Here is a 25,763-nt window from a genome sequence, read left to right on the forward strand (position 1 = left end):
TGGACTGGGTTGGGTTGGGTTTGGTTTGGGCCGGGTTTAGTAAATAAAACCGTAGTCCAAGCTGGGTCCACATTCACATGCATTCCGGCCATTTACGAGCTGGGTCAAACCCATTTTCAAAGATACCATGAAGGTAAGGGAATCATCATTAATTTTTTAATAAAACTATTATATATTGAATTTAATATAGTTTAGCGGGCTGGTCCATCATTAGGCCTATATTTAAAATCCTAACCCAGCCCTCTTATCAAACGAGCTTTGCCCACTTGGCCCGATAGTTAAATGGCCTTAATAATTAAGCCCAAATCTGATCCATGGTGGCCTAGATTGGGCCAAATTCCGGCCCATTGACAGCTCTAACAGTCACCACCACATTTGCCAAAATCGTAACGTCAATGCCATCTTTGGCCATCCTCCCTCCTCTCCCCTTTTCTTCCTCTATTGTTTTTTTGTTTTTTGGTTTTTTACCCAGTTCTATTTCTCGATGGGGGCAGGGATGAGATATAACTCAGTTCGAGCCTGATTATCCCTAAATTCAATGTGAGTTTTTCTATTTTGACTTGCAGCCCTGCCGTGATTGAACTCAATCTTGGTACTAGTCCGCAACGATCAAAGTCGAATCGAGAGCCTATTAATGAAGCAATAATTGGTACCATAGAGAAGCAGACATAAACTAGTACTTTGCAATCAAACAATGAAATTTGATTTTTCACCATCTCATTTTTTTTACTTTAATTTTTCAATGGATTTCAAATTGGATTAAAATGACTTTCCATGCAATTACACGCACCCTTATTAAACTTTTAATGGTCAAATCGTAATGACAATTAACAATTCAGTGCTCTCTTTTTACAGTAAATATTTTGAAGGTGATTTATTATAATGTTACACATTTTTATTATTTTATTAAATGAATTTGTACATTTTGAATTTTTTTAATAAATATAAATATGTCCAACCAAATTGAACCATAGCCTAATTGAGATCTGGCCATTTGAAAAGTTTAAGGTCCAGTCATCCGAACCCTTTTTAAAGCAATCAGGTTTATACAAAAGTTGTCAAACTCGAAAAGAATATCTAAATTAAAAAATAAATAATAATAATTACATTTGACCATTAAATGATATTTCTAATGTGTTTAAAATGTTCAAGTTCATAATTCTCATAGAAGAGAATTGAGAAATGCAGATGACAACGATGTTAAGCACTGAAAAGCACAAGAAATTAGTAGACAAGGAGCCACTCTGGACAACTTGGGAAGGAGTAAATCTAAGGATAAGAGGAGGAGGAGGATGGTCGAGGGGCACTAATGACGGTGGGGGAAACAAAGGTCATGGCAGGGGAGGGTTTGGCCATACCCCTGTAAGCTTCATGGAATTTTTGGAAAGGAGAAAGTTGTTGTCTCCCACCCAAGGGGGACCTCTTCTAATGATAGACCAAGGGCAGCAGTTGTTCGACGAAATGCCTGAAACGGGAGAGAACACAATTGACTTGGAGGTATTGGAACGAGATTCAATTGTGGAAGAGCAAACAACTATTTTCTGCTTTCTAGAGCTCTAGGAAATGAGATTGCGGCTAAGGTAAACAAGGTAAGCACCAGTGGAAGAGTAGTCATCTTTGTTACCTGCCCAATCAGATCTGAAAAAGCATGAAGTGAGTCGGAGAAGGCATGAAGTGATAGTGGTGAGTTTCGGTGAAGAAGAAGCCCATCATTCAAAGTACCACAGAGATAGCGCATTATTCTTTTGACAAGATTCCATGCATAAATTGAGACATTTTGTTAATTGCAAAGGAAATTTCCGGACGGGTGAGAGACAAGTATTGAAGACTTCCTATTGCTGTTCTGTATTCAGATGAATCAGAGAGAGGTGATCCTGATGATAGCGTAAGTGATGATGAATTGGTTGGTGAAGGAGTAAGGACCGGTTTAACATCTTGCATATGAGTTCGAGTAAGTAGATCCTGGATATATTGTCGTTGGGAAAGTAGGATACCATGTCGATGAGGAACAACTTCAACACCAAGAAAATACGAGAGAGTGCCTAGATCCTTGAGTGAAAAACGCTGAGCTAGATAATCAACAACCTGGGATACAAGTTATTCATTGTTACCAGTTATTATAATATCGTCAACATATACCAGCAAGTAGATCATTTTGGGGCCACTGTTTAGAACAAACAGAGAGGTGTCAGAATGAGAATTTTTAAATTTGGAATTCACAAGGAATTGGCGCAACTCATGATACCATGCCCGAGAAACTTGTTTGAGGCCATAAATAGCTTTGTGAAGTTTACACACATGAGTGGGATGATCAAAGTCAATGAAGCCAGGAGGCTGAGCCATATATACTGTTTCTGATAAATTTCCTTGGAGAAAGGCATTGTTGACATCCAGTTGGTGAAGGGACCAACCATTGCTTACAGCAGTACTAAGCACAATTCTCATAGTAGTTGGCTTAATAACTAGACTAAATGTATCGGGATAATCTACACCTAGTCTTTGATGAAAGCCTTTGGCTACAAAGCGAGCTTTAAACTTGTCAATAGAGCCATTATAATTTCTTTTAATGTGAAATATCCACTTACAACTTACAAGATTGGTGATACCAGCGGGAGAAACCAATTCCCATGTCCTATTGTGAACAAGGACATCATACTCTTCAGACATAGCTTTGCACTAATTTGGGTCTTTGAGGGCCTGAGTAACGGATAAGGGTTCAAGGCTAAGTGAAGAGGCTAAGTGGGTGTGAAGGTTTATTTTTTGAGTTGATTTGGTAATATGGTTTTTGGCTCGGGTAGTCATTGGATGGCGAGGAGGTGGTGTAGAGATAGGTTGTGAAGCAAGGGGGTGTTGTGTTGGAGATTCTGTTTGTTGGGATAGTGGTGACGAGGTTGGAGAGGGATCAGCAACAGGAGACAAGTCTGGAGCATGTATTTTTGGAGTGTGAGAATGCGACTGAACTAGAATAGGGATGAGAACTATGATAACTGGTGGAAGCCATGTTGCAGTTGTAGTAGAAGTAGGACAGGGTAACTAATTGTTGAGAGTGGTGTAAGGAAATATGTATTCTACAAATTGAACATGGCGAGAGACATAGGTTTTAGGGGTGGATGGTTCAAAATAGAGATAGGCGCTCTGAGATAATGAGTAACCAAGAAAGACACAGGGTTTGGATTTTAGGTCTAGTTTATGGGGCGAAGCCATGGATAACATAAGCATCCGAAAATCTTGAGCTTATAATAGTTTGGTGTGGTTTTGAAAATTAATTGAAAGGGAATGGAGAGGTTGAGAGTAGTGGTAGGCATTCTATTAATTAAATAGACAGCAGTACTAAATGCATGAGACCAAAATGTTAAAGGTAAGGAGGCATGTGAGAGTAAGGTGAGTCATGTTTCTACAATGTGACGGTGTCTTCTTTTAGAGTAACCATTGTGTTCGGGTATATGAGGTGGAGTGGTTAGATGAGTAATACCAACTTTAAAAAGGAAATCCTTGAGGCTTAGATATTATCCCCCATTGTCAGAATAAAGAGTGATGATGTTGTGTTGAAACTAATTTTCAACAATGGTTTTATAGCGCTTAAACACTTCTTAAACATCTGATTTTCGTTTGAGTGGATAAAACCAGATGTATTTGGTAAAGTGGTCGACAAAGATGGCATAGTATTTGAAGCCATTGGAAGACAGAATTAGAGAAGTCCATATAACAGAAAATATAATTTGAAGAGGGTGTGTAGCACAAGTGATGAAGTAGAAAAATATAACTTATGACTTTTATTACAGAGGCATGCATTATATGAGAAATCTTTTATCATAGGTGAAGATGTTTTTAAATGATAATTAGATGGAATATGCTTTAAGATGGGAAAAGCCGGATGTCTTAAACGATGATGCTAGTTGGTGGATGTTGTCTTGGTAGTAGAGAAGGCTAGAATTGAGGTAGACACAGGTGTGGGAATCGGCTATTCATATACTCCATCCTTGGTACTGCCCTGGAATAGAATTTCCCCCGAGTGAAGATCCTTCACATAAAAGGAAGATGGTAAGAATTCAACCTAGGCATTGTTAGTGATACAAAACTGAGAAATGAAAGTTAAATTTTTCTTCATGGTTGGGACACAAAGAACAACAGACAATGTAAAAGTTGAGTTGGGAAAGGAAAGAGTGGTAGAGCATGTGCGTGTGATGGAGAGACTCGTACCATCTATGATCATAACATCATTAGATCCATTGTAAGGTGAGTGAAGAGACATATTGCTTAAATCTGATGTGACATGGTGAGAGGCACCGCTATCAAGTGACCAGGTCGGATTGGGGGATGTGCTGTTGACAACAAAGTTGACTCGGCGCTGGTGAAGGCGCAATAGTGGAGGACTGAATTGGAATCACCTGAAAGAAAAGACATCTCTTAGTTGTGTGTCCTCTATGATTGGGATGGAGGACGATTGTTACGATATTGGGAGTGTGAGTCTGAGAGCATGGGAGGATGACCAGTGGTGATAGCTGGTGGGCGCCAATTTGGATTACCAGTAGGTGAATGAAAATAGGGACGCCAATTGGTGTTAGATTTGTTTGGACGCCATGTGTGGTTAGGCTTTTGTGTTGGATTGGCGGTAATAGGGAGAGGTGTTTTTGAACTGGTGGTTGTTGATGTAGAGGCTTCAAAAGAGAGAAGCTTCTCGTGAAGCCCATCAAAAGAAATAGATGTGTCACGAGCTTGTACAACACAAACAAGTTCTTTGTAGTCGTCTCCTAGGCCATCCAGTATTTTGTCTGTGAGATCTTCAAGATCCAGTGGTGCACCTAGTATAGCTAGTTCATCAACACTGGCTATGACAGAGTGAAGATACTTAGTTATTTCCTAAGTGCCTTTTGTTGGATTCTTGAGTTGGTTTTTGACCTGTTTGATGCGACCATGAGAGGGTTTGGCATACGTGTTAGCAAGTATGGTCTAGGCTTCTTTAGTAGTCCCTGCTTGTGCAATGAAGGGAATGATGGTAGGGGGGAGAGAGCCAATCAAGGCATTTAGCAGTAGTTAATCTTAGCGAATCCAGAGTTTGATAGATGGATTTGCTGTGGTGGTGTTGTTTGTCATGATGGTGTTGGGAGGATAGGGTGTGGATCCATCGATATACCCAAGGAAATCATATCCAACGAATAAAGTTTCAAATTGTAGCTTCCCAAAGATGTAACTGGTGGAGGTAAGTTTGAGAGGGGCTCGAGCTAAGATGTTTATTGTGATGAAAAGAACCTCATGGTTTTGAAGGCTAGCAGGAGGTAGTATTTGAGGAGGTGATTGGAGTGGTCATTCTATTGTTGGACGATAAGGAAGGAAAAAAGGGAAAGGAAAAAAACTTTTTGTAATGGAGGAGAATAAAGAGATGCTCTGGTGCCATATTGGAAGATTCAATTGTGAAGAGTTGTATATTTTCATTAATCAAAGAGGAGTACATATACAGTAAAAGAAAACTAAATCACTCTGAAATACAAGGAAAAGTCCTAGTCTCAAGGAAAACTCAACCAATTACTAAATACAAGGAAGTTTGAATTTGAATTAGATTCCAATAACTAATCTAATTTACATTCTGATAGGAAGGACATCCTCTTGTGCAAAACAGCTCTATAGAAGCTCAGCCACACGAGACCATTGTAGGAGGGAGAGACATCCAACCCACCAGTACTTTGGCAAGAGGCTGCGAGGCAAGATTAACAACCAAGTTAGGGACCACTGTAGTAGCTCAAACACAAGATCAGGCAACTGGGACCTAGGAAGCCTTAGTAGTACTTCCCACAAAGGGGCTTATTCCTAAAAACAACAAGCCTTTGTCCTGGGCAGGGCTGGTGGGAGCAAAAACAAAAGCCTCAACTATAGGATATGGAAAACTTACCTTCTAGCCCCAAGCACTTGACAGTAACAAAAATCTCATCTCTTGCACTAAAGAAATGCTCAAGAAATGAGAGGAAGAATGGAAGGGCAGCTTGGTAGGCCACTTTCTAGGACAAGAGTTCTTTTACGTACTTGTCAAGAATGCAGTAAACAAACTCTGGAAATCGATAGAAAGCTTGAAACCTACTCAAAAGGGAATAAGTTATACTTTTTTAAGTTCGGGGGTGAAGAAAACAGATAGAAGGCCCTCCAAGAGGGGCCATGGTTTATTGTAGGAAGACTCATGATCCTAAAAGAATGGACAAACAAGATAGAGTTAGAAAAACTGGAAGCAACAGTCATCCCTACCTAGATCAAGCTCCATGATCTCCCTAACCAGTTCTGGCATCCAGACCTAGGCTACATAACAAGTACGATAGGAAAACCCATGTTTATGGACAGTGCTACTGAAGACCTCGTAAGGCTGTCTTATGTTAGAGTCTATATGGAAATAAATGCTACAAAAGATCTTCCCAACAAGATCTATGTGGAAGTGGGGGATGAAGCTCAAGCTGAGGTCTTCATTGAATACAATTGGATGCATCCTAGGTGCCCTTCCTGCTATACCTTTTGCCACCTAGAAGGACATTGCACCTCTACGAAAACTAGAATGGAGAGTGCTCTAAGCACAACAACTGAGAAGGGAATTTCAATAGAAATAAAAGATGAGCAAAGAGAAAAGGAGGACTGGACTACTATCCCCAACAAGCACAATAGGAAAATCAGTTCTACCCAAACTACTATAAGCCAAGGAGACAATTTGAAAGAAAAATATCGAACTAGGGAAAATGACGTCAATCACTCCCAGCAAAGATTGGAGTGGGAGGAGCCAGCACATATAGGGAATCATATTAAAGAGCAAAAGGAGACTAGCATCAAGACTCCTGAGAGATGAGGGGCTAATAAGAGGGCTTATGGGGAGAAAGAATCCCTAGATAAGAGAGGCATCAACAAAAGGAAAATTAAAACACCCAACTCAAAGTCCAACACTCCCTCTAATAGATTTCTAGCGATTCAGGATGAGAAAGACAACATGAGTGTTGAAATTCAGAAGTGAAATAGCAAAGACTTCAATAAGTTGAGAGTGGACGAATTTTCTATGAAGCAAGCCAACATTCTCCTTTCTCTACTGCACATCAAAGAGGTAATGAGAGTCATGAAGGAACAAGAACAATATGGAGAGGGGCATGAGGTAGAGAAAGAGGAGGGGTGGACATAGAGATTTCTCAATGAAGTGCATCACCTAAAACATTAGAGGGATGAACGACCCTCTTAAGCAACAAAAGGTTTGGAGATTCATTAAGAACCAAATAGATGTCATGGGGATAATGGAAACAAGAATAAGAAAAATCAATAAAGTTAGCATTATGAGAAAGGTGTGACCTGACTAAGAGATGGAAGATAACTACACCAATGCCTTGAAGGGAAGGACATGGATCGGTTGGAACAGTAGAATGGTTCAGATGGAACTAGTTTATAAATCAGATAAGTTGATTACTATGAAAGGAGCCATAAGGAGAGTCCCTAATTCCTCATGACTGTGATTTATGGGCAAAATGCCAGACTTGAAAGAAAACGGGCCTAGAAGGAGCTAGAATGCATAACAACCCATACTGATCTCCCTTAGGTAGTTATGGGGGACTTTAATGCCATTACATCTCAATGGGGGAAGATAAGAGGTAAAAGGGTCACGAATGCTAATGTCGATGATCTTAGGAAGTGTCTTCAAAAGACTAGCCTTATGGACCTAAAAGCAAGAGGCTGCAAGTTTACTTGGTGCAATAAGCAGGATAATAAAAGAATCTTCTCCTAGATAGATAGGGTGCTCACCAACATTAATTGGATAGAGGCTTTCAACAACTCCGAGTTTGAATTCCTTCTTCCAGGGATCTCAGATCATAGTCCCATGGCTATTACCCTGAGTATTATTGATGTCAAAAAGCTAAGGCCCTTTAAAATTTTCAATTTTTGGGTAGAGAACAACTCGTTCTTGGTTGTGGTGAGAGACAGCTGGGAGGGTCATGTGAGAGGAAACCCAATGTACAAGGTGGTTATCAAGTTAAAAAAACTCAAGATAGTCCTAAAGGCTTGGAGTTCCAACCTCTATGGAGATGACAAGAAAAAATCGGTGCAGACATTCCAACATCTTCAAAGGGTCCAAAAAGAGATACAACTTCAACTTATGAACCTGGCCTTGCATAAGAGGAGAAAAGAGTTGTTAAAAGCTACTATGAGGTTGTAAGAAGGGAAGATGTTGTAACAAAACAATAGTCTAAAGTCAACTAGCTCAAGTTGGGAGATTCCAACACACCCTTCTTCCACAAATCTTTGGTGGCTAGAAGAGCTAGGAACAGAATCACCTCACTGCAAAATGGCAATGGGAATTAGGTGGAGAATGCAGATGCGTTGGAAACAAAAATTCTTGGATTCTATAAGAACCTGTATGGGGCCAGATCTGAAACCAACATTGGTGTCAATGAAGTTTAGTTGAAGAAGCTTGATGTGCTCTCAGCCAATGAGTTGCTCTTTCCTGTGAGTGAAGATAAAATCACTAGAGTTATGTTCTCCATCGATGGGGACAAAACCCCAGGCCTGGATGGGTACACGACTAACTTCTTCCACAAGACATGGAACATCATCAAAAATGATGTTATGTCTGCTATACAATTCTATTTTCAAAATGGCAAGCTGATGAGAGAAGTGAGTGCTACAATTTTAACCCTCATCCCAAAAACTGAAATACCCACCACCGTAGAAAAGTTCAGACCCATAGCTTGTTGCAACGTGTTGTACAAGTGTATCTCGAAGATTCTAACTAACATGCTCAAAGGTACTCTAAACAAGCTAGTCAATCCCTACCAATCAGCTTTATTCAAGGCAGATCCATAAAAGATAATATAATGTTATCCCATAAGCTTGTTAAAAACCTTCACAGAGATAGGGGGCCTCCCATATGTGTGGCCAAAGTGGACCTGAAGAAAGCATATGACTCAATGGCATGAGAGGCGATCATTTAGTGTCTTGAAATGATGAAGTTCCCTAATAACTTCATTGCTTGGATATGAGGATGCATGTCCACGCCTATGTAAATGGAAGGTTGAAAGGCTACTTCCAAAGTAGAAGAGGAATCCGCTAGGAGGATCCAATCTCCCCTTATTTATTTGTTCTAGTAATAGAGTTGCTTTCAGCCAAGCTAGAGGATCTCGCTAAAAAAGGAAACAAAGAGTTGATGCAAGGTGCAAAGCCCCGAAAATTAGTCACTTGATTTTTGCAGACTACCTCATGCTCTTCTTCAAAGGCAGCCCCAAATCAGCAATAGCCATCAGGGAAGCTCTCAAGTGGTTTAGTAACACAATATGGCTTAATATGAATCTGCAGAAAAGTAGTTTCTATTGTGTAGGGGTAAGTATTAGCGACAAAGTTCAAATTAGCAATACATTGTAGATTGGTGAAGTCTCTCTCCCTGTTAAGTATCTCAGACTGCCCCTCATTTCTTCAAGACTAGAACTAACTGATTGTCAACCTCTTATCACCAAGATCACAAGCAAAATAAAGACTTGGAAAGTGAGATTTCTATCCCTACCTGGGTGGATGGAGCTTATAAAGTCGATAATCACTAGCATGTAGGTTTATTGGTCTAATGTGTTGATGTTGCTCAAGAAAGTACTGAAATAGGTCAAAAGTATTTGCAAGAAGTTCCTTTGCGCTAGCCCGAGCATGAGCAATAAGATGCATTGCATCAGTTGGAAGAAGATAACAAGAGATAGGGAAGAAGGAAGGCTAGAGTTCTATGAGTTGGAACTTCAAAATAAGGCGGGAATAGCTAAGCAAATATGGGATATCGCATCGAACAAGAGCAGCATTTGGGTGGAGTGGATTAAGAAAAACATGATTAAAAGAGAAAATTTTTGGACAATGCCCATAAAGCCTAACAATGCCTCATGGATGTGGAGGAAATTTCTTCAACTAAGGGAGACCATCTAAGACTGAATTGTGCATATAATTGGTGACGACGATGATACATTTATTTGGCAAGACTCATGGTTGGATATGGGGTAATTCTATACACTTACAACACGACCCTTATGATAACAACTTGTACAAAGAAGCTAATATCAACAGCTTGATCTTCAGTGAGCACTAACACTTGCTTAATCACCTTGCGGCCTCTTTAGGGGGAATGTGGCAGCAGATCAGTGCCTTGGACTTGGATTGTGCCGAGAAGGACAGAGTTATATGGATTCCTAACCCCAAAGGCATGTTTACCATGAAATCAGCCTATAAAAGCATTAAACCTCCCTCTCCTCAAGTTAGGTGGCATAGCTTGGTGTGGTTCCCAAACAATATTAAACAACACATTCCTATCTCTTGGCTATGTCTTAGCAAGGGGCTTAAGACCCAAGATAGGTTGAATGAGAAAGGCATCATCCAGGCTTCAAGTTGTTTTTGCGGAAACTCGATGGAGGATGAAGACTACTTGTTTTTAGGATGCAAGTTCTCCTTGAAGCTTTGGCAGAAGATCTTAAAGAGATCTTGTATTAGCTACTCGAATAGAGACTGGAGAGAAGAAGAAAAATGAGCAAACAACAACTTCAGAGGTAAATCCACGATAACCATTGTCAAAAAGCTTACTTTCAACGCCTTCATACACCATTTGTAGGCTAAAAGATGTAGAAGACTATTCCATAACAGCTACAACCCTCTAGAACTAATAGAGACCTTCATTGTTAGAGATGTCCAAAAGAAATTCCAAAGCTTGGCAACCAGCACTGAAGATAATGCCCACTCAAGGAACTTCATGGCCTTGTGGAGTTTTTCGCCTAATTTTGGGGTTAAAACCCTTGTGAGGTGCAAATGAGACAAACCCCCAAAGGAATTCCATGTCTTGAATACAGATGACTTCCTAAGAGGGGATGTTGGAAAAGAAGGAGCCATTATCAGAGATAGCAATGGCATTACAGTCAGGGACCTATCTGAACATACACAAGAAAAGTCCATCCTTTTTCACGACCTTCAAGCCATCCTAAAGGGAATGAATATAATAGTAGAAGAGAATATCCAACACCTGCAGGTTAGATCAAATTCTAAGGTGGCAATTAAGTGCATCAAGGGGAAGGATGCTACTCCATGGAGGGAAGAGAGGTTGGTCAAAGCCATAGGAGATAGAGCTTCGTTTTTTCAACAAATTAATTTCAAATTCTGCTTTAGAAAATGCAACCAAGCAATGGATTTTTTAGCTTCTTTCCTTCCCACTACGGGCAGAATTCTCTTTGAGTATAGGGATCTCCCAATTCGTGTTAGGGACATTGTAAAGATGCCTCCAAGCATAGATATGGCAGAATGTAGTTCTCTTTTTTCTGGTTGGGGGTCTGCCTAACCCCCCTTTAATCTTCAAAAAAAAATAAAAAATTTGTTGAAGTTCATAGAATGGTCTTTAATAGTTTATCATACATATAAATCAATGTCAAATGTTAATTTTCCTTTGGAGGATCATCAAGGATTCTCTCCAATTCAAGAGCCTCCATTTCTTTTCAAACATAACTACTAGACACTCACTTATGGACTCATTTATACGCATACTAATCAACATTAGAATTCAAGACCCACATGGATTGGACCAATTCTGGAATACCATATCAGGCATAACCTTGATATATCCATTGGTTTTTCACCAAATTTGGACTGATTTATTCAAATCCTTAATCATTGTCTTAAAAAAATAAAAATGAAAATAAAAAAACTTATCCCAAGGACTTGGTTAATGTAATCATTTTCCTCTTTTCAATTTTGTCCAGAGCCATGTCTTTTGTTATTTGAAGTTTGTTCATATTTGTTTTCATTATCTCAACCCACATTCTTTGATTCATCATCTTGTTCTTTTTAAATTTTCAACTTAAATATTTCTTCTAATTATGACCAAAGGCTGAACCCTTTGTGGCAAGTTTATACATTTTCCTTTGCTAATTAATGTCGCACCTAGAAGGAGATATTATGCTAAGTGTCAAGTACTAAGCAATCCATACATAAACTAACATTCTTCAAATGCTCTTAAGCATATTTGTGTAACTTAACGAGTTGAGAGAACTCCTAAGACTCATTTAGGAAATTAAACATGAACTGTATGAAATGATTAGTTCGAATGTGTGTGAATTAGATCTAAGGTCTCTACTTTTCTTCCTTGAACAGATCTCCCATTTTGTGCTAGACAAGTTATAACCAGGGACAAATTGGATCTGAATAATCTTTTCGGAGTTGATTTGTAATGTAAGGGGTAAGTCCGATTCTTGTATCTATCACTTTCACCATTTTATATCAACTTTCTTAATTAGCAAAAACACAAATAAATAAATGCTAATAATTTTCTTTTTTTCATAATACAGGGTTCCCCACCCTTTTGAGATGGAACTAGTCCTACAGTCACACATCACAACTCTACAAAAATTTCCAACGTGCAACAATGTAAGTTAAGAGAGGGAGCAAACTCCCGTAGTTAGTATTATTATTGAACCAACCTCGGGGGAATGATAACTAGAAGTAGAAAAAGAAATAAATATAAGAAATAAGTATGATAATAATTTAATTCTTCAACGTCATAAAATATGTTTCTTCATTTTTACAAAAGAAAAAAAACAAATAGGAGTAACGTTTGTAACAAAAAAAAAAAAATAGAAGAATTCGATGGCTGATTCTCTTGCAAACTTTGGTACTGTCAGTCAGACGGACTCCCTGTTTTACAATGTTTGTAATCTCCCCTTGAAAACAAAAAATATGTTAGGTTGTGCTGTAATAACATCAAAATTGACATCGATTCTCACATTGCTGATGTGGAGGTGCACACATAGCCATGGATGCTTTTCACTTATACTTCAATTAAAAGCATCTATGATTTCATACATACATCCACATCAGCAATGTGAGAATCGATGTCAATTTTAATGTTACTTCAGCATTTTTCCAAAATGTTATTCTGGGGATAGATTATCTCTACCCCTTTTTAGACTTGTGTGAATGGGTATTTCCCTTTGTATATTCTCCTCTTATTTAATACATCTCTCCATTGCAAAGCCAAAAACAGAAGTGAAAAAACTGTGACGTTCACTAAAACAAGTTCCTTTTGTATATCTTTGCTATAAAGAAACGAAAAAACAAAAACAAAAATCATCATAGGTCAAATCTAGTCCTTTAAAAACTTGACATGTCAAATAGGAATAGGAGAATGTTAAAAATAAAATATGTTTCATCATCTTTAAAAATAATAATAATAATAATAATAATAATAGGAGTGACACGATTCACTAAAACAAATTCCTTTTGTATATCTGGCTATAAATGAAGAAACTACAAAAAGAAAATCGATAGTCTAGTCTTGTCTTGTCCCTTTAAAAACGTGAAATGTCAAACACAGCCACTTTCACTATTTGGAGATGGAAATAAAGATAAAAAGACTGAAGGAGAATCAAATAAGAATAATATTGGAAAATAGATGAATTTGTTTAGAACTAAAAAGAAGAGATCTACATTAGCATCCAACATTAATTAGGTACCCTTCAAAGATATGGAGAGATCCAAATTTATATCATACTCCCCTAAAGAAGAAGAACCACCTGAGCAGTCTTGAAAGTTCAATCTTGAAGTCCAAGAGAAAGCTTCACTGATTTCACTGGCTGATGATGCGTTGCTCCTTTGAGTCGAAGGATGAAGTGAGAGTGACAATGATAGAGAGCAACCACCCGCTTCTTCCTCTTCTATTCGTCCCCGAGATATAGGTGGCTGAAACACGTTATCCATGTTTTCGATTCTTGGCTCTCTTGAAGATGACAACTGTTGTTCATCCAGTTTAGCTCTCTGTGAAAAGAAGATGAGATTTTATGCTATAGTTAATTCTAAACAAAACAGATTATATTTTATGGTTTGCATGATTGTAGACAAAATGACTTTTTTGGAAAAATAAAGACAGCAAAAACATTTTCTTAATTACAAATCATATTTTCTAGTAAAAAATGAATCGTTTACTTGCAAATAGTCTAAAGTGCCATATTAAGCAATGTAACATGCATGTATATGTAATAATGTATCCCCCTAGATGGTTGAGACAAAACCATCCATCATACTATTTTATGACCGATCAATCATATGTTCTTTCAAGCTTTTCCAGAAGAATACCATAGAGCAAACTGTTTAGACAATTTAATAATGTCAATTTTTAACTAAATAGATATTTTAGGTGGGACCCATTGTATGTGTGCTTAGACTCTTTAGGTCCACTGATTTATATTAAATTAAACATTTTAAATCATCATCATCTTCAAACCTTCTCCCAAGGATCAGAGTCAGTAAAACGAACCCTAGTTCTCCGTCCATGCTATCCAAGGCCACATCTTTCATCATTGAAAGTGTATTATCAATCAGCATTTTATTTTTGGGTCTTCCACTCTATTTTAAAATCTTCAGCTTCAATAATTTTTTTTTTTTCTAACGCGGGGGGGTGGGGAGTGGGGGACTGTAATTAACCAGCCTTCATTGAGCATGCCTAAAAATCATCTCAATGTACTTCTCTCAATTTATTGCTTGTCGGAGCTATTCCTCCTCCATTTTCTCTAATGAGTTCATTCATAATTTTATCTTTCCTATTATTTCCACTGATCCATCTCATTTATGTCACAATGTTTTTAAAAAAAATTCATGTGTTCCTCAAAGACGCCTCCTAACAAAATTTCAATATATTCTAACACTTGTAACCGCGCCAAAAATATATTTAAGGTTGAAAATTTGTACTATTCATTTTATCAGTAATTTAGGTCAACTTTTCCATATGAATAATAATGCTAAGAAATATTATCCAAATGACACATGTCAGTGTAAATTTCGAAATCTATCTTATCGAGCCTTAGATCAAATCTAAATTCGGAACAGCCTTATCCAGGCTGAGCTAGGGCTTGAGAGTTGGATTAGGGTGCATCTTGCCTCTTCGGAACAGATCAATTATGTCTTAGTTTGGCCCCTACCATACTTGCCTGTTTGGCAGTCAACTGGACAAGTAAGAGAAAAACAGAAAATAACATGAATTGAGATACCGAGAGGCATTAAGAACTCACATAAACCATTATAAAGCACAACATGTCGCATGTGTCCATCAATCAAGACCACTGACATGGCTGGGGACCATGATGGACATTGCATTTTATTTTTTTGGACAGTAAGACATTGTATTTTCTAAGTGTTGGTTGATCCACATTTATAATGTTTATGTTTTACCTTTTCCATAATTTTCCAAAAATCAAAATTTGATACCTATACTTTGTAAATTTCCAAAACAATTAAATATGTTTCCCCCTCCCAATTTTAGTAATTATTTGGATTTTTTAACATTATCTACCACTACTAAAACCATGCAAAAAGTCCATCTAATAGTCATTCCATAATTTTGAAATAGACAAGAAGTTATCTTAAATTCAAGAATACATGATATTAATACCTACAAATTAAATAAAAGAATATCAGGAAAATAAGAAAACATTTATGAAAGATAAAATTGTATGTAGACTGACAGAAAAATGTGTGGGCAATGTGTAGGGAAAGAGTAGAATGAAGTTCTAAACTAGTGAGAGGAAGAAGGCTATAAGTCGGGTTAGCTGGCCTGCCCAAACCTTAAAAATGAGAGCTAGGACTTTTGATGTTGAGCCCACAAAGTATGGTCGGCTCATAATTCTAAGCCTATAAAATTTGGGTTCGACTGCAATTTAGACATGGTCTGGCTTACCCCCAGAATATATATGTCTAAAATATCCTATACAAAATTTGATCTGAACCTCTAATTTCAATGCATTCTAACATTCAAGACCGCACAAAAAGTTGATCTAAAACTCAAATTCATTTAATCGATAATTAAGTTCAAGTTTTCTATGCTAATACTAATGATTAATTAAAAAATGTTAACCAAATGACCCACAAGTCCGAGTAAAATTTTTGTAACCTATTTTATCAAGCCTTGTAATAAATCCAAAGTCAGATCAAGCTCATCCAGAATGAGTTAGGGCTTGAGAGCTGGACTAGGCATCTTGCCTCTTCCGAATATAACTAGAGCTTAGTTTGGCCCCTCCTACCACTTTGGGGCATGAATTGAGATAGTGAGAGGCATTAAGGACTCACATGAACCATTATAAATTATATTGAACAATGTGTAGGGGCTTAATTTGATCTTATGTTACCCAATTCATTGCTACTAGTCTGAACCACGAATTGGTACGAAGCGAACCAATTTGCAATACGGTTACTACTGAGTTTGTAAACTCAAGCGAACCACGAATCCACCGAATTCTGGTTGGCTTCAGTGAACCAAAACATAATTGGTTCAGCCAACCAAAGCATTAAGTTCAACAAACCAAATAATTTTTTATTTGGTTCAATGAATCCAACTAATTTATTATATATAATATTTTTTTCTTTAAAAAAAAATATATTATTATATCGTTTTCATTGTTCATATTTAAAATATGGATTATTTTGTTAAGAATAATGCTGAAGTGAGCTCACGCTGGAACCTCATATCGCACTTCTTGACATGAAAGTTTCATTGAGATACCAGTGAAGACGCATCTATTGCTCTTATCTACTTTCACGTCAAGAAGTGCGATATGAGGTTCCAGCTTGAGGTCACTCCAGCATTCTTTTCTTAATTTATTTCTATGTAACTTGAAAAAAAAAAAAAATTAACATTATAAATGTTTTTATAACTTGTATTCTTGAATTATATATATATATATATATATATATGGACAAGCAAACCAAAGCTAATCAAGAAACCAATTATCTCTACCCACCCCTCCGAATTGGGTTCATTCTAGAGTGGCGAACCTGGAACCCAAATTCGAACGGAGTGAACTGACGAACCAGATAACACAGGTTTAGCCCATACCCACTTGCCCAATTGAGGGCTGAGCAAGAGAAAGAGAAAATAAAAAATGAATTGAGATAGTGAAAGGCACTAAGAGCCCCACGTGAATCATTATAAATTGTATTGCCACAACGTGGCTCATGTGTCCATCAATCAAGAGTTCAAGACCTTTGACACGGCTTGGGTACACGCAGTGGACACTGCATTTACTCCAATGTCGGATGATCTACATTTAGATTGAAGGACCATCTTATAACAGTGGAGAATCTTTCACGTTTTAATGAAAAAAAAGTATTAAAATATGAAGAAAAAAAAAAAAGAGAGAGGGTTGAAGCTCTCCATCAAACAAAGGGTTGAGATGTTAGGGATTCCCTAGAAAACATATCCCTAGAAAAAAAAAGTTTTTTAATATCTAGATGATTAGTACAGATCCCTAGGAAATCTGTTTTGACGGAAGGTCTCTCTACTGTGGGATGATCTGAAAAGTCCAGGTAAAATGGTGGGACATTTCATAGAATCTTACATAAAACTGACAATATGAACAAACCCTACAAAGGGAAGGTCAAGAAAAATTACAAAAGTAGAATCAGAGGCTTAAAAAGGCTAAAAAGTTTTTTTTAATAATAATAATGAAGAAAAGAAAATAACAAAACAAACATAGAAGAGATAAAGAGATAATTAAAGGGTATAATATTTCTACCTTGAAAAACTCAGATTCTTCAATGTAGCCTGGTGTATTTAGCTTGCAAAGATCATTTGGCAGAGAGAAGAGTGGTGTATTTTGAGGATCTGTCTGCCATCTGAACCCCTCTTTTATAGACCTTTTAGTAGCATTGATTTGCAGATAATCATCAAAATAGTACGGTAAGGGGACTGTATCACTTAATCTTTCACTGCATTGCTGACTATTGGAGATAGAACTCGTCTCTATTCTAGCTCTGGTTTTGAGTAGAGAAAGAAACATGGGTAAGTGAGAAAAGAGTCTGTAGTCTTAATTTATTTCACTTTTGGAAAATAAATAGAGATCTATACTAAACTGACCTTTTTAGAGGGAGAGCATTGTGGAGGGACTGAGGGTTGGAATCCTTTATGGGTTTTAAAGATGGTAAGAAACCCATTTCATTTTCTTCATCATCAACACAGGCATCATGAAAATCAAAAGAGTGCTCTCTTTTCTGGGTTGGATTATTCAAATCTGTATTTCAAAGTTCAACACACACACACACACATGTAAGAATATTTAATGGTTTAGATAAGAAAATGGACCAAACATTTGACAAGGTTTGATGAGAGAGAGACTCTTTAGAAGCTTAAAAAAAGATGTGGTCTCTTATTCATTTATGATATACTTTGTGTAGGCACCAGCTTTATCAGAAACTTTAGAAAGTAATAAATGAAGAGCGGGAACCAAAACCAGTAGTGTTTGAAGAGGTGAAAACAAGAAGAAAAGATCCGAGTTCACAGGTTACCAATTGTGGAAACTCAGAAGAACTTGACTACTTCATATTTTATTTTATAATAAACAAATGAAAATCTTGCGTTCCTGATATTAATTAATTAAAGAAAAACCTATAATAAAAAAAAAAAACCTTCACATACCTTGTCTACTCATGTCATTCTTCATACTTCTATACATCTGATTTGAATCAGCAAATCATCAGTCATAAAAATAGATAGAAAAATAAAAGAAAAATGGGAAAAATCCAGTAAAAATAAATAACCTGAAGATGGCTTTTGACATGTGAAATAGTTAGCCCTCGTACATCCATAAGTTGAAGAACAAGTTTAGGTGTAGCCTCTACAAAGAAGAAAAGAAGAGGTTAGAGAGAGACGAAAACTTGAGAGAGAAAGCTTGAGAGAAAGAGAGAGGAATTACTTTCTTGACCACCAAGTCTTTCAATGGCATGAACAAAACAGTGATGAAGATCAGGAGTCCATCTCAGACGAGGTACCTTAGATCTAATATACTGTCTTACTACTCCACTCCTTCCACAACTTCCCATCTTTTTCCCTTTTTTTTCCTCCTAAATTCTTCACTTAGATAGTTGATATACAACAATGGGTTCTTAACCAAAACCTCTAAAACCAAAAGAAAATCAATGAGCTTACTCTTCAGATATCCCTTTAAATGAATGAATCTCTTCTTGGTATCTTTCTTCTTGTTTTGTCTTACTTGATGGGCTTCAGCTTCTGTCTTGGTCTGGGTTTTCTTCTCTAAACAAATCTTCACAAATATATATATCACTTTCTTTTGTGTGTGTAAGAGAGACAGAGAGAGAGAGAGAGAGAGAGAGGAGGAGGAGGAGAAAAGGAAAGAACGAAGTTTGGGGGGCCTGTAAATTCCTTATAGATGTCTTTGCTTCTGTTCTGCTTCCCTGCAAAGAAAATTCTCATCACGAGATTCTGATCTCCTCGAAATCATTACTAAAAAGCTTTGACCTCAACCCTTACTCTCTCTCCCTCTCTCTCTCGCAGCAAACAAACAACGTCAAATTATGATAGCAAAAGCCCATCAATTATAGCTTATTAAAACATTTAGAAAGTTTTGTACACTGACAGTGGAGAGAAGTATCCAACTCTCGACAGCTTGGCTTTTTCTTGCACGTGGAAGCTTAATTGACAATAAGGTTCGCACGGATCAGGTTGGTTGGGGTAAAATTAGAATCAAATAGAATTTAATCAATTCTACAAATTTGGAATCATCCTAAAATCAAATTAATCCAAACCAACCTTAGTTGGATTTGATTCTTAAGTCTTCTAAACATAGATATCAAAACAACAATCATCAAATCATATGAAAAAATTTACGATCATCAATGATTTCAGTAAAAGGCATAACAAAGAGAATGGCATTGATTGTGAAAATCAAGAGAAGCTAGGATTTCTTATTCCAATAATCACTTAATATTATGTTACATAAAAACTAAATTATATATAAGAAACATAGAAAATAGGAAACCTACCAACAATAGAATATCTACTAATAATAGGAAATAAGCAAAATAAATAAAAATAATATAATCTAACATCCCCCCTCAAACTCATGATGCTATTGCTAGAAGCATGGAGAGTTTCCCAAACAAAAAACGAAAACGTGAAGTGGAGTGCGCCTTGGTAAATATGTCGACAATTTGCACGAAAGAATGAACGAAAGGCAATGTGATGGTGTCAAGTTGAAAATGATGTTGAGCGACATGACAATCAATCTCAATATGTTTGGTCTACTCATAAAATACCGAATTACGAGCAATATGAATAGCACTCTTATTATCGCAATATAAAGGAGTATGGTGATGAAGAAAAATACCCATATCTACAAGCAACCAACGTAACCAAACTATCTCACAAGTAATAGAAGCCATTGCAAGATATTCTGCTTCTGTGGAAGATCTAGAAACAACATCTTGCTTCTTATTCTTCCAAGAAATAAGAGAATTACCAAGAAAAATACAAAAGCCAGTGGTAGACTTACGATCCGTAGGATCACTAGCCCAATCAGCATCAGAGTACGCACACAACTCTAAAGATGAAGTAGATGAAGGTAAAAGACTCTGAAATTGAGTGTCCCAAGATACCTTAGAATACGAAGAAAAGCAGCCCAATGAACTGTAGTAGGTACAGTAACAAACTGACTAACTACATGAATAGCATGTGCAATATCTGGATAAGTGATTGTGAGATAAACCAAGCTGCCAACAATAGTACGATATAAACTAGGATCCGACAAGGGAGAGCCATCAAACGGAGAGTACCGAGCATTAGTCTCAAGAGGGGTATCAACAACCTTATTATCAGTAAGACGTGCACATTCAAATATATCAGCGATGTACTTGGACTGGGATAACATATAACCTTTCGGAAAGAAGGCGACCTCTATGCCCAGAAAATATCATAGCATGCCCAAATCTTTCATTGCAAAGCAATGAGCTAACTCAGACTTCAAAGATGCAATGCCGTCAACATCATCACCAGTAATAATCATATCATCAACATATAAAGAGAGCATAATACGACCTGCAACAGTACATTTAACAAACAATGTCGAATCATGATGATTAGGATGAAAACCAAGCGAAGTAATCACAGTAGAGAACTTTTCAAACCAAGCTCGCGGTGTTTGTTTGAGATCATAAAAGCTTTTCGGAGCCTACAAACTGTACCAGGTTGGTGAGAAACACCAGGAGGAGGCTCCATGTAAACTTTTTCATGAAGATCACCATTCAAAAAGGCATTTTTAACATCCATCTGAGATATGTGCCATCGACGAATAGAAGCAACTGCGATGAGCGTACGAACAGTAGTCATTTTTGCAACAGGGGCGAAAGTTTCCTCATAATCCATATCATACTCTTGAGAATAACCTTTAGCAACAAGTCGGGCTTTGTATCTTTCAATAGATCCATTAGATTTAATTTTGATTTTTGTAGACCCAACGGCAACCAATGGCACGTTTTCCTGGTGGTAAAGATACCAAATCCCAAGTACAAGTCTGATGCAAAGTAGCAAGTTCCTCAGCCATAGCATCCGACCAAAGTCGGTCACGAACAGCCTCTCTATAAGATAAGGGCTCAGAAAAAAGATTAATAGAAACTAAAAATAAAGCAAAAGTGCTAGAATAACAAGAGTAAGAAAAATCTGGTAGCTTAGTAGACTTACGAATACGTGTAGACTAGCGAATAGGATGAGGAACCACAGTCTCAAGAGATGATTGGGCAGTCGCAGGAGGAGGAACAAGTGTATCAGGAACCAAAGTACCAGAATCTATTGAGCTATCAGTGGAAAACCTGCAAGATGTATTATCTAAAACTTGAGTAGCGGGTGGTGTTTCCTCAGTGTCAATAGTGAAGGGATCAATGCGAATAAAATCAAGCTTGGTCATATTATGAGGACTAGCAGGAATAGAAAAGAATGAAATATGCTCAAGAAACACAACATGACGAGAGACATATAACTTTTGACTAACTAGATCAAAACAACGATATCCTTTTTGTCCTACGCCATAACCCAGAAAGACACACAAAGTAGACCGCGAGGACAATTTATTACGCTCGACTTGAGGTCGAAGAACAAAATAAATAGAACCAAAAACACGCAAAGAAGAGTAATCAGGAGCATATCCATACAACTTCTCAAAAGGTGACAGACCTGAATTGTGTAAGGTTGGAATCCTGTTAATCAAATGAGCAACAGTAAGAATTGCTTCTCCCCAAAAAATACTAGGAACATCAGCAGACAATAAAAGAGAATGGCATGTTTCAACAAGATGCCTATGTTTTCTTTCTACAACACCATTTTGTTCGGGGGTATCTGTACAAGAAGTTTGATGAAGGGTATCATCGGAAGCAAGCAAATTAGAAAAATCGTTAGAAATGTATTATCATCCCAAATCACAACGAAAACACTTTATGATAGCCAAATGTTGAGTTTTTACAAGAGCTCTGAAGTTATTAAAAATAGAAAGATAATCAGAACGACATTTCATAAGATAAACTCAAGAATAATGAGTACAGTTATCAATAAACGAAAAATAATATCGTAACCCCCCTTTTGTGGTTATAGGGGAAGGTCCCCACACATCAGAATGAACAAGATCAAATGGAGCAAGAGAAAAAGAAAGACTTCTATAAAATGGTAAAGTAGAAAATTTTGCCAGTTTGCAACCACTACAATCAAAAATATCATAAGTTTTTTAAATTTCCTAATGCTTCAGTAAAAGCTAAAAATTGTAAACGAGTCGCTGAAACATGACCTAAACGAGAATGCCAAAAATAAAAATCGAAAGATGAATGACTCACGAAAGATGACAAATCCACACTTGAAGCTGCAACTTCCGGTATTTTGAGCTGATCCAAAACATAGAGTCCCCCTTGCCTATGGCCTGTCCCAATCAGCTTCTGAGATCGCGGGTCCTGCACATAACAAGTGGAAGAAGAAAAAGAGATTAAGTATCCCGACTCACATAATTGACTAACAGAAACAAGATTCAAAGTAAGATTATGAATGTAATAAACATCCGGAAGAGATAAAAAAGATGTAATAATTGAACCAACGCCTACTAATGGCATAGGAGTGCCATCAGCAATCACAAACAGACACAGACGAATTGATAGATAAAGAAACAAATGATGACAGATTAGGTGACATATGATGAGAGGTGCCAAAGTCTAAGATCCACAAGGAGGAAGATATACCTGAAGTACTCGAAGATGACAAACCTACATGAGAAGAAGCACACATGGCATGTGGTTGTGAGGCAAGAAACTGTTGAAATTGCTCAAACATATACAGATCTAATGATGGTGCAGCCACTACATTATTACGCTGGGGTGATTGATTACCAAATTGTCATGGAGGAATCTGAGATGGCAGTTGTAGCTGTTGAGGTCGTCGTCGTTGTTGTTGTTGTTGTTGTTGTTGGGGTTGCGATGATTTGACTTTATTCAACAGTAATGGGTACTGAGCCTTCTAGTGGCATTTTTTTTTGACAAAAGCACATTCATCATGAGAAACCTTTGAATTCAACCTATTTTGATTAGAGGGTCTTTGAGGTGTTGCAAAAACATATGGAGTAGACATTGGGACAGTCCCTTTGTCTGCTTGAGACTTAAGACGTATCTCCCCAGCTAAAAGTTCATTGACCACCAAATCAATAGAAGGGAGTGGGTTACGATGCAAGATTGTCCCACATAATCCCTCAAAATCATCACAGAGGGCCATCAGAAATTGTAACAGTCGTTGCTCGTCTCTACGATCAATGTAAAGTGAGAATGCTCGTAATTCAACGGATTCTGTAAGTGCTAACAGGTCCCATAATTCTGACATGGCAGAATAAAAATTCTGAATACTCATATCCTTCTACTGAAGAATACGAATATCTGTCTCCAACTAATACTGTCTTGCAAAGTTAGACTGCGTGTATAATCTTGCCAAATTATTCCAAACCTCTTTGGCAGTCTCATACTTTGCCAACTGAGCACCTATAGAGTGCGTAACAAAATTATTGATCCAAGTGATGATCTTCGAATTATCAGCCTCCCAAACATCCAACGAGTCTATATAATCAATAGCCTTGTCTGTAGGTTGAATTCTTGTACCCGTAACATAACCCCACATAGATTTGTCCCGCAAAAAATTCTTCATAACATAACTCCAATACGAATAATTTTTTCCATCTAATTTCACACTAATCGACTAGAGAGAATCATCTTTACGACCAGCCATGATGAGAAAAAAATAAAGAAGACTAACAAATAATCACCAAACAATAACGAAATCAAACTAAGATGCGAAATCAAACCAGAATCTAATCAAGACGTGCGGAAGCAAGCGAACGGTAGCGAAAATAATTATATTAACGCACCAAAAAAAAATATTTTTCAACAAAAATAATCATTCTTCAACAATATGAGCAAAATCCATAAGATGATGGCTCTGATACCATGTGAAAACCAAGAGTAGCTAGGGTTTCTTATTCCAATAATCACTTAATGTTATGTTACATAAAAACTGAAGTATATATAAGAAGGGAAATGTTCAGCAACAAACATTTTAGCAAACATTTTGACAAAACATTTTTCAAAACATGGGTTAGAGGTTTTGGAATGGGCTGATTTTTGGTGAGGATGATCTCTATGGTGAGGAGATCATCATCACCAAAAATCAGCCCATTCCAAATCTTCTAACCCCATCAAAAATGGTTTACAAAAAATGGACGGTCCACGAGTTTTCAACGTGTAAACTAGGGCTAGAAGTTTTGGAATGGGCTGATTTTTGGTGAGGATGATCTCCTCACCGTAGAGATCATCCTCACAAAAAATCAGCCCATTCCAAAACCTCTAACCCATGTTTTGAAAAATGTTTTGCCAAAATGTTTGTTGCTGAACGGGACCCATATAAGAAACATAGAAAATAGGAAACCTACTAACAATAGGATACCTACTAATAATAAAAAAAATAAGCAAAATAAATAAAAATAATATAATCTAACAAATATAATATCAATATATTTATAATCTCAATTTTCTACTTAATAACATAAGTGATTTTTCCAAAATTGAAACTTATTAGATGATTAAGGCTATGTCATTTGGATCACTCGAATTGGTGATTAAATTTGTCAGAATAAAAAATAAATAAACATAGAGCTCTTTTTTATTATATTTAATTTTATTTGTTATATATATATAATGAATTTGGTTCGGTTCTTGGTTTGGTTTGGTTTAGTTCGGTTCTAGAACTTCTTGACATAAGAGTCGAACCGAATCAATCGATTTTTCAAAATTGTAAATCAAAATCGAAATAGATGAGCTAAAAACTCAAACGAAACCAATCCAAAATGCCTTTGTTCAGTTCTTAGTTTGGTCCGATCCAATGTGCACCTCTAACTAGCAACCAAAAGGTCTCAACTTGATTGAATATCTTATCCTCTCTTTGAAAGTAAGGCCATTTGGATTCCCAAGAAAATGTTATCCCTAGGAAAAATTATATTAATCCCCAAAAGGTCTAAACTAATGTCTAGAAAATCAATATTTATCCTCAAATCGAAATGGTTATGTTGATGGAGAGCCTCAACTAGAAAAGTCCTTCAAAATCAATTACGTGGCAAAATGAATATTAGAATTAAGATAACATATCCTCTGTGCTACTTTTCTCTTGTAGTTCTTGTGGTATTCTTTCAATGATGGAGATACCAGGCTGAAAAATAAAATCTAACACATTACTCATGTGATGATCATTGATTTGGATCATATTAGAAAAAAAAAAGTTAAAAAACTTCTTTTTTAAGTCTGATCAAATAGATTGGAAATAATTGGTGAATGAATTCCAGCATTCATGCCACGAGACGCTCTTTCAACCATATACTAGATTATAGGAAATTGTAGGAAAAAGTATGACAGAGGATTCACTCCCACATCAAGATTTTTCTAATTTTATGCCTTGCTTG

General features: G+C 37.0%; 1 protein-coding gene across 1 annotated transcript; it reads right to left on the bottom strand.

The window, feature by feature from the left end:
* Positions 1 to 13,358: 13,358 nt before the first annotated feature.
* LOC147409995 (myb family transcription factor MOF1-like) lies at positions 13,359 to 19,289 on the bottom strand. Its single transcript, XM_086460264.1, has 6 exons — positions 18,696 to 19,289; positions 18,541 to 18,617; positions 18,419 to 18,455; positions 17,861 to 18,014; positions 17,520 to 17,757; positions 13,359 to 13,770 (listed from the first exon to the last, which is right to left on the bottom strand). Exons 1-6 carry the CDS (start codon positions 18,820 to 18,822, stop codon positions 13,462 to 13,464), a joined length of 942 nt encoding a protein of 313 aa, XP_086316390.1. The 5' UTR covers positions 18,823 to 19,289; the 3' UTR covers positions 13,359 to 13,461.
* Between the last annotated feature and the right edge of the window lie 6,474 nt (positions 19,290 to 25,763).

The sequence above is a fragment of the Akebia trifoliata genome, chromosome 2, assembly GCF_017979445.1.
Source record: "Akebia trifoliata isolate Shusen 1 chromosome 2, ASM1797944v1, whole genome shotgun sequence".
Lineage (NCBI taxonomy): Eukaryota > Viridiplantae > Streptophyta > Magnoliopsida > Ranunculales > Lardizabalaceae > Akebia > Akebia trifoliata.